This window comes from Embiotoca jacksoni, unplaced genomic scaffold (assembly GCF_022577435.1).
Source record: "Embiotoca jacksoni isolate LCO1_2020_lvr unplaced genomic scaffold, fEmbJac1.0.p SCAF_11, whole genome shotgun sequence".
Lineage (NCBI taxonomy): Eukaryota > Metazoa > Chordata > Actinopteri > Embiotocidae > Embiotoca > Embiotoca jacksoni.
Window position 1 is genome coordinate 11,247,666 of NW_027185241.1, and position 10,838 is coordinate 11,258,503.

The 10,838-nt window shown below is 39.3% G+C and overlaps 1 protein-coding gene across 4 annotated transcripts; it reads left to right on the plus strand.

Annotated features, from left to right (window-relative positions):
- The first annotated feature begins 412 nt into the window (after positions 1–412).
- LOC138194440 (protein tyrosine phosphatase type IVA 3) lies at positions 413–10,312 on the plus strand. Of its 4 annotated transcripts, none has more exons than XM_069143176.1 (7): positions 413–507; positions 4,115–4,554; positions 7,314–7,451; positions 7,548–7,640; positions 7,938–8,068; positions 8,495–8,569; positions 8,762–10,312. In XM_069143176.1, exons 3-7 carry the CDS (start codon positions 7,332–7,334, stop codon positions 8,877–8,879), a joined length of 537 nt encoding a protein of 178 aa, XP_068999277.1. In that variant the 5' UTR covers positions 413–507; positions 4,115–4,554; positions 7,314–7,331; the 3' UTR covers positions 8,880–10,312. The 4 variants fall into 4 exon arrangements, with proteins under 4 accessions (XP_068999277.1, XP_068999276.1, XP_068999279.1 ...); XM_069143175.1 differs by lacking the exon at positions 413–507 and adding an exon at positions 521–754; XM_069143178.1 differs by lacking the exon at positions 413–507 and adding an exon at positions 818–1,247.
- Positions 10,313–10,838: the final 526 nt, after the last annotated feature.

Genomic DNA, 10,838 nt, shown 5'->3' on the forward strand with positions numbered 1-10,838 from the left:
TCTATTTTTAGATGGTTCAGAGAGATAGGATAGAAGGGGAGGAGCGTGAGGAAGGGAAAACAAGGGAAAATCCAGACAAGCATGCCACTGCAGCGAATAGGAGACCAATTATTTTACAAACTTGTTATAATTGAGAGGGAGCATCAACTGAAAACACTGCTCCTCAATTAATTGTGTCACTGTACCATAAGTAAGACTGTGGACATCTTTGAGTATTGAGAGGGTGTGGAGGAGGAGGAGGAGGAGGAGAGCACTCCTTCATTACCCACCAAGTGCCCACTGGAAGAGGGGAAAGAGTATAGTGGATGAAGGAGTGGAAATAGAAGAGGGGTGGAGGGGGGGTGAGGCTCTTCTCCTCTCTCTCTCTCTCTCTCTCTCTCTCTCTCTCACTAAGAGCATTATATGTAGAGTGTTCTGCTGGTGACAGGGCTGTCATGGTCATCTGGCTGCTCAGCCTGATTAGACCAGCTCACAGCAGATCCTCAGCCCAGCACACTGCACTGCAAGGTAAAGCTATGAAATGGCACATGCAGTAGTACATCACAGTGGTCACTGAGCAGGCCAGAAGGGACAAGGAGAGGTGGACAGTTTAGTGTTATAGTAGGGCAGAGCAACAGGTTGTTGCACTTGGCTACCAGACATTTCAGGGTGTTGTAGCAGAAAAAGACTTAACGCAGGTTGACTTTACTGTGACAAAGAAGTTGAAGAACCGATGTTTAGCCTGTGCTTGGAGATGACATTGAACAGCTAAGCGGTAAGGACAAGCACTTTACAGATTGTTGTTTTTTTCTGTTAGTTCCAGAAGAAAAATAGAATAATAAAATAGTATTTCGTTACGCTGTCACACAACCAGAAGTGTGGTGCTCTGCAAGTTTCGCAACTTTCATCAACATTATGCCAGATAGGGATGGTAGAGCATTAGAAAGAATTACATAAACATTTATTTCCAAAGTATAGCACTGCCAGAGATAGTTATGAAGCTAAGAGCTTTATTGGAGCAGGCCGTTCTTTCCACAAAAATATGATGTGTCATACAATCAGCCACTAGTATAGATAGAGCTATAAATACAGCTGCAGGTATTCAGTGTCTACAGGGTTTTACTATAACAGGCAGTCAGCTGGTTGTGTGTCAGCACTCAAACTGCTGTGGGGCTGCTGCTTCTGAGGGACTTTGGTGTAACTGCCAGTCAGTGCTTTATGGATTTCCCTGTTCAGCAGCCAAGGTGTCCACTGAGGTAAGAAGAAAAGTATGTCTCTCAGAAACAGCAAAACTAATGTGACTGAATCTGTCACAATAAACCTCTTCTTTAGGTGTTAACTAGAAGTCAGTAGAGGTTGTAGAACTGATCTTGTTTGAGGCTACTACTAACAAACCTCATTCTTAACCCCACCAGTTTACTATGTCTCATTCAGCCTTGTATTGCAGGCACTGCAGAAAACTTTGGAAACCATAACGCGGCTCCAACATAATATTGAGATCCATTTTTAACTTCTTTGGGTCCTGACCCAGCCTCTGACTGGGACACAGCAAGGCAGCCAGCTTGGGAACACACTTATTTGCACAAACCAAACTGCACTTTAAGGTAGCAGTGAAGATTGGCTTTACTGTTTTAAATGGAATTACAGTCTAGTTGTTTACCTGCTTGTTTGTGCTTTTGTTTGTTGTTTTTGTATCAAGTCACTCTGCTTTACGTGTCAGCTAAATACCGAAAGTGACTGTGAAGAGTTCGAATTTTATTTACTTTCGAGAAAGTTTCATCAAATTCATAGCTGTCTTGTCTGTGACAGTGTTTGCTATGTAGCTTTAAAACCTTTTTTTTTTTTTTTTCACGTGTCCCAGTTGTGATTTTGTTGTGCTTGTGCCACAAAGGGGATCCAAGTCAAATAAATGTTGTTTCAGAATTTTGAATGGACTCAGTGTAAAATAATCGACCTCTATCCCGATTAGTGAGGACAAAGGATAAATTCCTAATTATAGATCGTCAACAACAGACTACACTCTTCTGGAAGAGGGAGTGAGTAAATCTGTGTGTGATTATAAATGTATGTGTGTGTGTGTGTGTGTGTGTGTCTGTATAGTCAGAGCCGAGTTGAGGAGGTGACCACAGATTACACAGATTACCTTTCTGCTTTTGGCTTTCCCTGAAAGGTGAGGGTTTGGGTACGTGGGTCGGTGGAGGGTTACATCTTTAACCACCTTCCTCTTTACTTCCCTCAGTCCTTCTTCCGAGACTATTCTCACCCTCTGTCAATGTGCAAAAACTACTGTGTATTAAATTTCTCTCAAGAAAGATTTAGAATTACAGTGGTATAATTAGATGCGGAAAGTATAAAAGGAATCACTTGCAAATAAGAGAGAAATCCGAAGAGAATTTTTGGAGCCTACTTGACAAGAGACTTTCCGTAGCTACAATGCAGACAAGAGGAAGAGACAAATCTTTTCTTTCCATCAGTAACATAGTACAATGTAGTTTAGAGGAAATTACACAATAGAGTCCAAGCAGTGCCCATACCTCATGCTCTCACAACTTTGTGTGCAATGAATAGAGGACATTTTCTCCAAATACAGTATATTGAACCAACAGTGAGGTTCAAGTCGTTTTAAAGTCAAAATATTGCAAAACAAGCTTTCTCAAATCCTCTACAAATTCACAAAACAAATTTGTTTTGCCTTGTCCCTGCTGGGCCAGAGCTAAATACCCTGTAGACATTGATGCCAAGTCCACAGAGACATGGTGAAATAGACATCATTTTTCCAACTTTGCTAACATTTGTTCTTTTGACCGAATTTAATTGTACAGATATATTAGATTTTCTAGCTCAGGATGTTTCTGTCACCTCTTGCCCACCTTTGTATAGATAGATAATCTTAGTTGTAACCAAGGGAAATTTGTTTTCACAAGTTTATACATGTTTTATACTGAACAGAACCCCTCAAGATATAACATTAATTCCCCTACAAAGACTCATGTGTCTTTAGATCAGAGTGACTGTTCAGAGCTGCGGTGGGAGACCTCCTTTCCATTTTAAAGTCCTATATCTGCAACCTTGCAGTAGTAGATTCAGTGTCATGTTTTATTATTTGCCCAAGACCTGCTGGTTCCTCATTTATATCTGACGGACTGGAAGTGGAGAGGCTGTTCATTTTGGAGACAATATGTGACCGTTTGGTGACTTTCTTGTGGGAAATGGTTAATATTGTGAAAAAAAAAGACAGGGGGACAGTGATGGGTTGAATTATATTTATAGAGGGGGGAATATGGGGAATAATCATAATCTTTTAGAGGACTTTTCTCATTTAAAGTAGTCATCTCAAAGATTTTAATTTAAAAAAAAATGTTTGTTAAGTTCCTATTTATAATAACGGAGATTTAGCCTGTATGACATTGGTAAAAGTATTTGCAGTATCATGAACTGACCGAGCTGAGTGTCTGTGACGCAGAAATAGTGACGTGTTTCCATCAGCCAGCAGTGGTTGTACTGCCAGGGAGGGTAGGCGGAGCTAACTTAACTGATCTTCAACTCACTCTGACACAGGTGACACTGTTGGGATGTCTTGGAAGTGAGGTCCAAAACAAAACAGATCTCTGCGATTTTAACTTTTAAGGGGACCTATCATGCTAATTCATAGGTTTTCTATTTTCATTCTGGGACACCTTAACTGAGGTTTTCTTACTGTTAAAAGGGCTATTTAATTTCCAGATATCGCTAATGTCGGAATTGAATTGCTGGGTTCCTCTCTATAATGTTGTACGGTTCTGTTGTAAGGACTTTACGAATGATAAGTGCTTTAAGATGACTTGGCTTGAATGAGGGCATTTATATGTGTATGTGGATGGAGTTTGTGAGTTTTAGACCCTTTCTGGGATGATGCTCTATCATTCAGTCATGAAAGACCACTGACCTTTGTCCACTGAATGAGGGCATTTACATGTGTGTGTCTGTTTACCTGTGTTCATTAGCCAGTCAGATGGTCCCCAGTTAGCCTTTTCAATGAAATGATGACTGTAATTTGTATATTTGGTGATATAATAGTCTGATTTGGCTGATACAGAGCCTGAACACTGGAGGTTGAATGTTTAACTTTGTTTTGTTGTACTGTTTTGTACTTTAGAATCACTGGTTGATGGAGTTTGTGCGGCGGAGTGGTGACTACTGCCACGCTCAACACATTTAGACCCTTTCTGGGATGATGCTCCACCATTCAGTCCTGGGGCCTTGAACCCTGAAAGACCACTGACCTTTGCCCACTGAACCTGCCAGCTCATGGGTTAACAGGCGGCGCCTCGACACTGGAAGCTAACTGGTGAGAGAAGGAAAGAGAAAGCTACTGAAAGAGACAAAGAAGGACAGAATCAAAGACAATCAGAGATCAAAACAAAGACAAAACTGTAGCCTCCTGGACTATACTGATGGAAAAACGATCAAGACAACAAGACATCAGAACTGGGAAAATACCTTAAAACAGTTTTATCAGACAGGAAGTCAAGACTCATCTGGAGATCGAATACAAGTTCAAGACGAAGCAGCTAATAACCACAGCTGGATACAAAGGTGAGGACTGATTGTTTACTTGATCTGGACTAAATATGGTGATGCGCCAACATTTAATCTCCATTGTACGAATATGTCACGTTATTCACATATTATAGGATTCTGTGGTAGATCTTTTTTTAGGTAGGTCAGTCTTTCGATTGTTTGTGCCCAGCAGGCTTCAAGTTTCCACATCACAGCTGTGTAAATTTATTGAACCAGGACTGACTTAGGTGTAATGTCACAAATCAGGTACAGGTAAACAAGTTAAGTTTAAGTTTAGTTAAGTTGAGCTCCAAGAAAATGCACTTTGAACAGAAGAATTAGAAAAAAGTCTTGCCAGTGTCAAACTCTGTTGATAGAGCATTCTGCAAATCATTTTGAAAGTCAAACATCTAAAAAAATAAATAAAAAATTTTAACAGAAAGTGACTTTATCAAAACACATCTGCGAAGGTGGATGATACACATTTTACCTGCGGTATTGACTTCAGTTTTGAACACTGTTGTCCCATCAGTAGTTTTTCTTGTTTTCACTCTATATTATGTGAATTTTAAGATCTTTTAAATTAAAGTTAGATGTTTACGGAAAGACGCTGGATTCACTTTCTGGCTGAGTCTGATTAGAAATATTAACAGCATAAAGACTGGTAGCAAGGGGAAACAGTATTGCTCTTTCAAGACATATTTGTATATATATATATATTTTACTTACTTTTTCATTGTTTCTTGTTTTTTTTTATACATATTACAATAACCAAAATGTGAAAAAGAAAGCTTGTGTTTTTATAGGGAGTTACACTGTGAGGAGCGTATTTCTTTAACATCAATTTCAGTCTTCATACTAAGCTAACCTAAGATAATAAGATAAAATAAGCGAATTGCCCGCTAGCTCTACATTAATATTTAGCATGCAGACATTTTTATTTCAAAAAATGTCACACTAGTCCTTTAGACTGTAACATGGCCATTCAAGCAAAGTTACCACTAGATTATGGTGACAAAGACAAACTATGTAGCTTATACAATGGTGTGAAAAAGTGTTTGCCCACTTCCTGATTTCTTTTTTTGCATGTTTGTCACACTTAAATGTTTCAGATCATCAAACAAATTTAAATATTAGTCAAAGATAGCACAAGTAAACACAAAATGTAGTTTTTAAATGAAGGTTTCTATTATTAAGGGAGAAAAAAAAAAATCCAAACCCACATGGCCCTGTGTGAAAAAGTGTTTGCCCCTAAACCTAATAACTGGTTGGGCCACCCTTATCAGCAACAACTGCAATCAAGCATTTGCGATAACTTGCAATGAGTCTTTTACAGCGCTGTGGAGGAATTTTGGTCCACTCATCTTTGCAGAGTTGTTGTAATTCAGACACATTGGAGGGTTTTCCAGCACCAACCACCTTTTTAAGGTCATGCCACAGCATCTCAATAGGATTCAGGTCAGGACTTTGACTAGGCCACTCCAAAGTCTTCATTTTGTTTTTCTTCAGCCATTCAGAGGTGGACTTGCTGGTGTGTTTTGGATCATTGTCCTGCTGCAGAACTCAAGTTGGCTTCAGCTTGAGGTCATGAACAGATGGCCGGACATTCTCCTTCAGGATTTTTTGGTAGACAGTAGAATTCATGGTTCCATTTATCACAGCAAGTCTTCCAGGTCCTGAAGCAGCAAACCAGCCCCAGACCATCACACTACCACCACCATATTTTACTGTTGGTATGATGTTCTTTTTCTGAAATGCGGTGTTACTTTTATGCCAGATGTAATGGGACACACACCTTCCAAAAAGTTCAACTTTTGTCTTGTCAGTCCACAGAGTATTTTCCCAAAAGTCTTGGGGATCATCAAGATGTTTTCTGGAAAAATGAGATGAGCCTTAATGTTCTTTTTGCTCAGCGGTGGTCTTCGTCTTGGAACTCTGCTATGCAGGCCATTTTTGCCGAGTCTCTTTCTTATGGTGGAGTCATGAACACTGACCTTAACTGAGGCAAGTGAGGCCTGCAGTTCTTTGGATGTTGTTGTGGGGTCTTTTGTGACCTCTCGGATGAGTCGTCGCTGCGCTCTTGGGGTAATTTTGGTCGGCCGGCCACTCCTGGGAAGGTTCACCACCGTTCCATGTTTTCTCCATTTGTGGATAATGGCTCTCACTGTGGTTCGCTGGAGTCCCAAAGCTTTAGAAATGGCTTTATAACCTTTTCCAGACTGATAGATCTCAATCACTTTCTTTCTCATTTGTTCCTGAGTTTCTTTGGATCTCAGCATGATGTCTAGCTTTTGAGGATCTTTTGGTCTACTTCACTTTGTCAGGCAGGTCCTATTTAAGTGATTTCTTGATTGAGAACAGGTGTGGCAGTAATCAGGCCTGGGTGTGGCTAGAGAAATTGAACTCAGGTGTGATAAACCACAGTTAAGTTATGTTTTAACAGGAGGGGGCAAACACTTTTTCACACAGGGCCATGTGGGTTTGGATTGTTTTTTCTCCCTGAATGATAAAAACCTTCATTTAAAAACTGCATTGTGTGTTTACTTGAGTTATCTTTAACTAATATTTAAATTTTGTTTGATGATCTGAAATATTTAAGTGTGACAGACATGCAAAAAAATTGGAAATCAGGAAGGGGGCAAACACTTTTTTCACACCACTGTATATGTAATTGTCTTACTTGATGTAAAGCAAAGCCTCAAATAAGCTCATCTCTTTGAAATCACGGCCAGATCTAATCATGTGCACACTTGACTTTGAGCTTGTGACTCACAACTAACTCCTAACACCTAAAGGTCAGAGGTCCTCCTGGGATGTCAAAGGTCGCTCTGGCCGCCATGAATCGTCCAGCTCCAGTGGAACTGTGCCACAAGAACATGAGATTCCTCATCACACACAACCCCACAGACAGCACACTCAGCTCCTTCATAGAGGTAAGAAACCAGCGTGTGAGTCCTGAATGTCAGAGAATAGCATCTTCATAAATTTAAAACATGTAGGTACACACTGTATGCATTATTTTTTTGCAGGACTTGAAGCAATACGGCGCCACAACGGTGGTCAGAGTCTGTGACATCACCTATGACAAAACGCCACTTGAGAAAGACGGCATTAATGTGGTGGTAAGGACACAATACACACACGCACACAACGCACACACGCACACACACACACACACACACACACACACACACACACACACACACACACACACACACACGCACACACAACGCACACACGCACACACACACACACACACACACACACACGCACACACAACGCACACACGCACACACACACACACACACACACACACACACACACACACACACACACACACACACACACACACACACACACACATGATTTATACTGAAACTACAAAGTACCAGACAGTATCTGTTGGACCTCTCCTTCAGGATTGGCCCTTTGATGATGGAGCAGCACCACCCAGTAAGCTGGTTGATGATTGGCTGAGTCTTCTGAAGAAGAAGTTTCAGGAGGATCCAGGAAGCTGTGTGGCTGTTCACTGTGTGGCAGGACTGGGAAGGTAAGAGAAACTGAAAAAAAAAAAAAACATACGCTCACACCTTACAGTATGAAATGATTCAAAATGGACAAAGGTCACACACACACACACACACACACACACACACACACACACACACACACACACACACACACACACACACACTGACACACACACACACTGACACACACACACACTGACACACACATGTTAATTGATGACAACAACTGAAAAACTAAGACACAACCATCGTATTCTTGTACTTGAGAGCACGATGCACCTGTACATGTCAGCATGACTAGATGATAAAGTAGGTGTTTCATTTTCTGCAGAAACACGCAGTTTCTAAAAAGCATCTCTGAAAGTTGTTTTTTTTATGATAATGAGAAACTGTTGATAGACATAAACAAACACAGACATGAATCCGTGTGTTTACGTCACATTCAGGGCTCCCGTGTTGGTCGCTTTGGCTCTGATAGAAAGTGGGATGAAGTATGAAGATGCTATTCAACTCATCAGACAGTAAGTACATCCTGTACAATATATGGACTTTTATACTTTATGTATTTTTATACATACAGGATTTTTATACTTTATGATACAGTAAGTGATAGGATATATGGAACGTGTCTGTAATCCTTGAGTAGCTCAAAGCATTCAGTGGGTGAATTCCATTGATTTTGACCATACAATGTTAATTTGTGTGTGTTTTAGGAAGCGACGTGGAGCTATCAACAGTAAACAGCTCACCTACCTGGAGAAATATCGACCGAAGAACAGACTTCGTTTCAAAGACTCTCACACATACAAGAACAAGTGCTGCACCATGTGAATACACACAGAGAAATGCACACACACACATTCAGACATCTCATACCCCAAAATGAATCTCTCAGGAATCCAACCATACGAGCCTTGTGTCATTGTTACAAATACAAATACAAGAGTTTCATCAGCCCATGAGTATCCTGGAAATTTATTATTTTTACAGAAATGTTAACTTATTTTTGTTTCCTTGTTTGATATGATTTTGTCATTTAATGAATTTTTTTTTTTGGCATGTTTACTTCATTATTAGGTTACAGTGAAAAAAATAGGGTAGAGATGTGTGAGGGGGATTAAATCATTCAAACGCTATGTGTCGTAACTGATTGTTGCTGCTTTATTTGACGATTTTGAAAACGGCAAAATGTTGACGCGTATATGACTCGCATTTAAATTTTCAGCAAAACAAATCCATGGATGTGTGATACCAGAACAGATTTGGTATGGAACTGATTAGTTATGATTAACTCCTGCTTCAACACCTGAAACCTGTAATGACCTCAATATGTTTAAACTTTGATGTAATCAGGGTATAAAATTACACTCAGTATTCTTGTTTCTTTGATATTATTTCAAAGCATGAAAACCATCAGCGACACTTTACAATCAACACTGTCGGTTGAGCCTTTCTTTTACATTATTCCTGATGATGTCTGTTCTCTGGGTATAAGTAGAGATGTAAGGGCTTATCTTGAGCACAGCACTTTCTGCCTTTTGGCTACAATTACTATGAAAATCAGATTCTTGAATGCCACAGGAAATATTTTGGTAAACATAAAGCCTTCATTTGGTTTTGTCACAATCACTGTTTTAATACTTCGTAATAAATTGTGCTCAATTAATGTGTTTACATATCTGTGTGTGCATTATGTAATCCTTTGTTAACTGACACCTGCAGAAGTTAAAGTGTTCGTTAGCACCATCTGATCTAAAGCTGGGTTTAAAGAATATATTGTAAAAAAAATAAAATTGAAAAATGATTACATATTATAATGTGACTAAGGGATGTAAACTAGATGTAAATATTAATATATGAGAAATATATGTTCATCCCTTGTGTTCTCCTTGAGGTCAAGGTAAACCGCTCCTCCCATTCATTGGCAAACTTTTTTTTTTTTGTCATCCAATCATCAGCTAATACTGACTGGCCAATTACGTGGTTTTAGTCTGAGGCCAATTTTGGCCTGAAACATGGAGTAACTGTCTCCTCATAGTGCAAATATTGCTGTGCATCATCAAATCCTTTAGCCTGGGATACAGTTTCCTATTGTTGGAGTTTACTTTATTTGTAGTGTTTCTGAATGATGCATGTAAACAACTCCTTCTAACACTTTCTTCATTTAAAAATATTTGTTTTCTGATGCTAGAGCATGCACCTTGTATGTACAAGTAAGTTGTTATGATAGTCTTACTATGTAATAAAAAGATCTTCAACCTGAACAGATGTCCTGATCATTTATTTGTGAGATGTGAAATGAGAGCAGAGGGTGTTGAATTCAAGTTAAGATCAGCATAGATGAAGAGAAGATCTATCATCCTCACCGCAAGACATTTTTAAACAAATGTCTTATATTTGTTTATATGATGCGTGTGCATGTGTTTGAATGTGTGTGTGTGCCGGGTAGTCTTTGGTAGATATGGTTGATTATTGGGACTGGCCTGAACCCACACTTTTTTGTAAAAACAAGCTGTAAATGTCTGTATGTGTGTAAATTTTGACATTGTTTAACCCTTTAAGCCCTGGCGGCCCCCAATTGGGGCCCAGGGAGAAGACTTAGCAAAACTATTATTAAAATATGGACATATATCCTGATATTTACACATCTGAACAAATCTCACAAGTGTTTCCTTTATTATTAAAAAAGTTTTTTTTAATAATTTTTTATTGTGGTTGCAGTGACTTTTTATTATGGGTATGCAATTTTCGAGCAGAGACCTAAAAAAATAGGTGTTTTTCAAAGGTTAA

Excerpts from the sequence above, each read along its gene's own strand:
- LOC138194440 (XM_069143176.1), top strand. The coding sequence starts at position 7,332 with ATGTCAAAGGTCGCTCTGGCCGCCATGAATCGTCCAGCTCCAGTGGAA. Across the intron at positions 7,641-7,937 it reads AAGACGGCATTAATGTGGTG|GATTGGCCCTTTGATGATGG; the intron begins GTAAGGACACAA and ends CCTCTCCTTCAG. Across the intron at positions 8,570-8,761 it reads GCTATTCAACTCATCAGACA|GAAGCGACGTGGAGCTATCA; the intron begins GTAAGTACATCC and ends TGTGTGTTTTAG.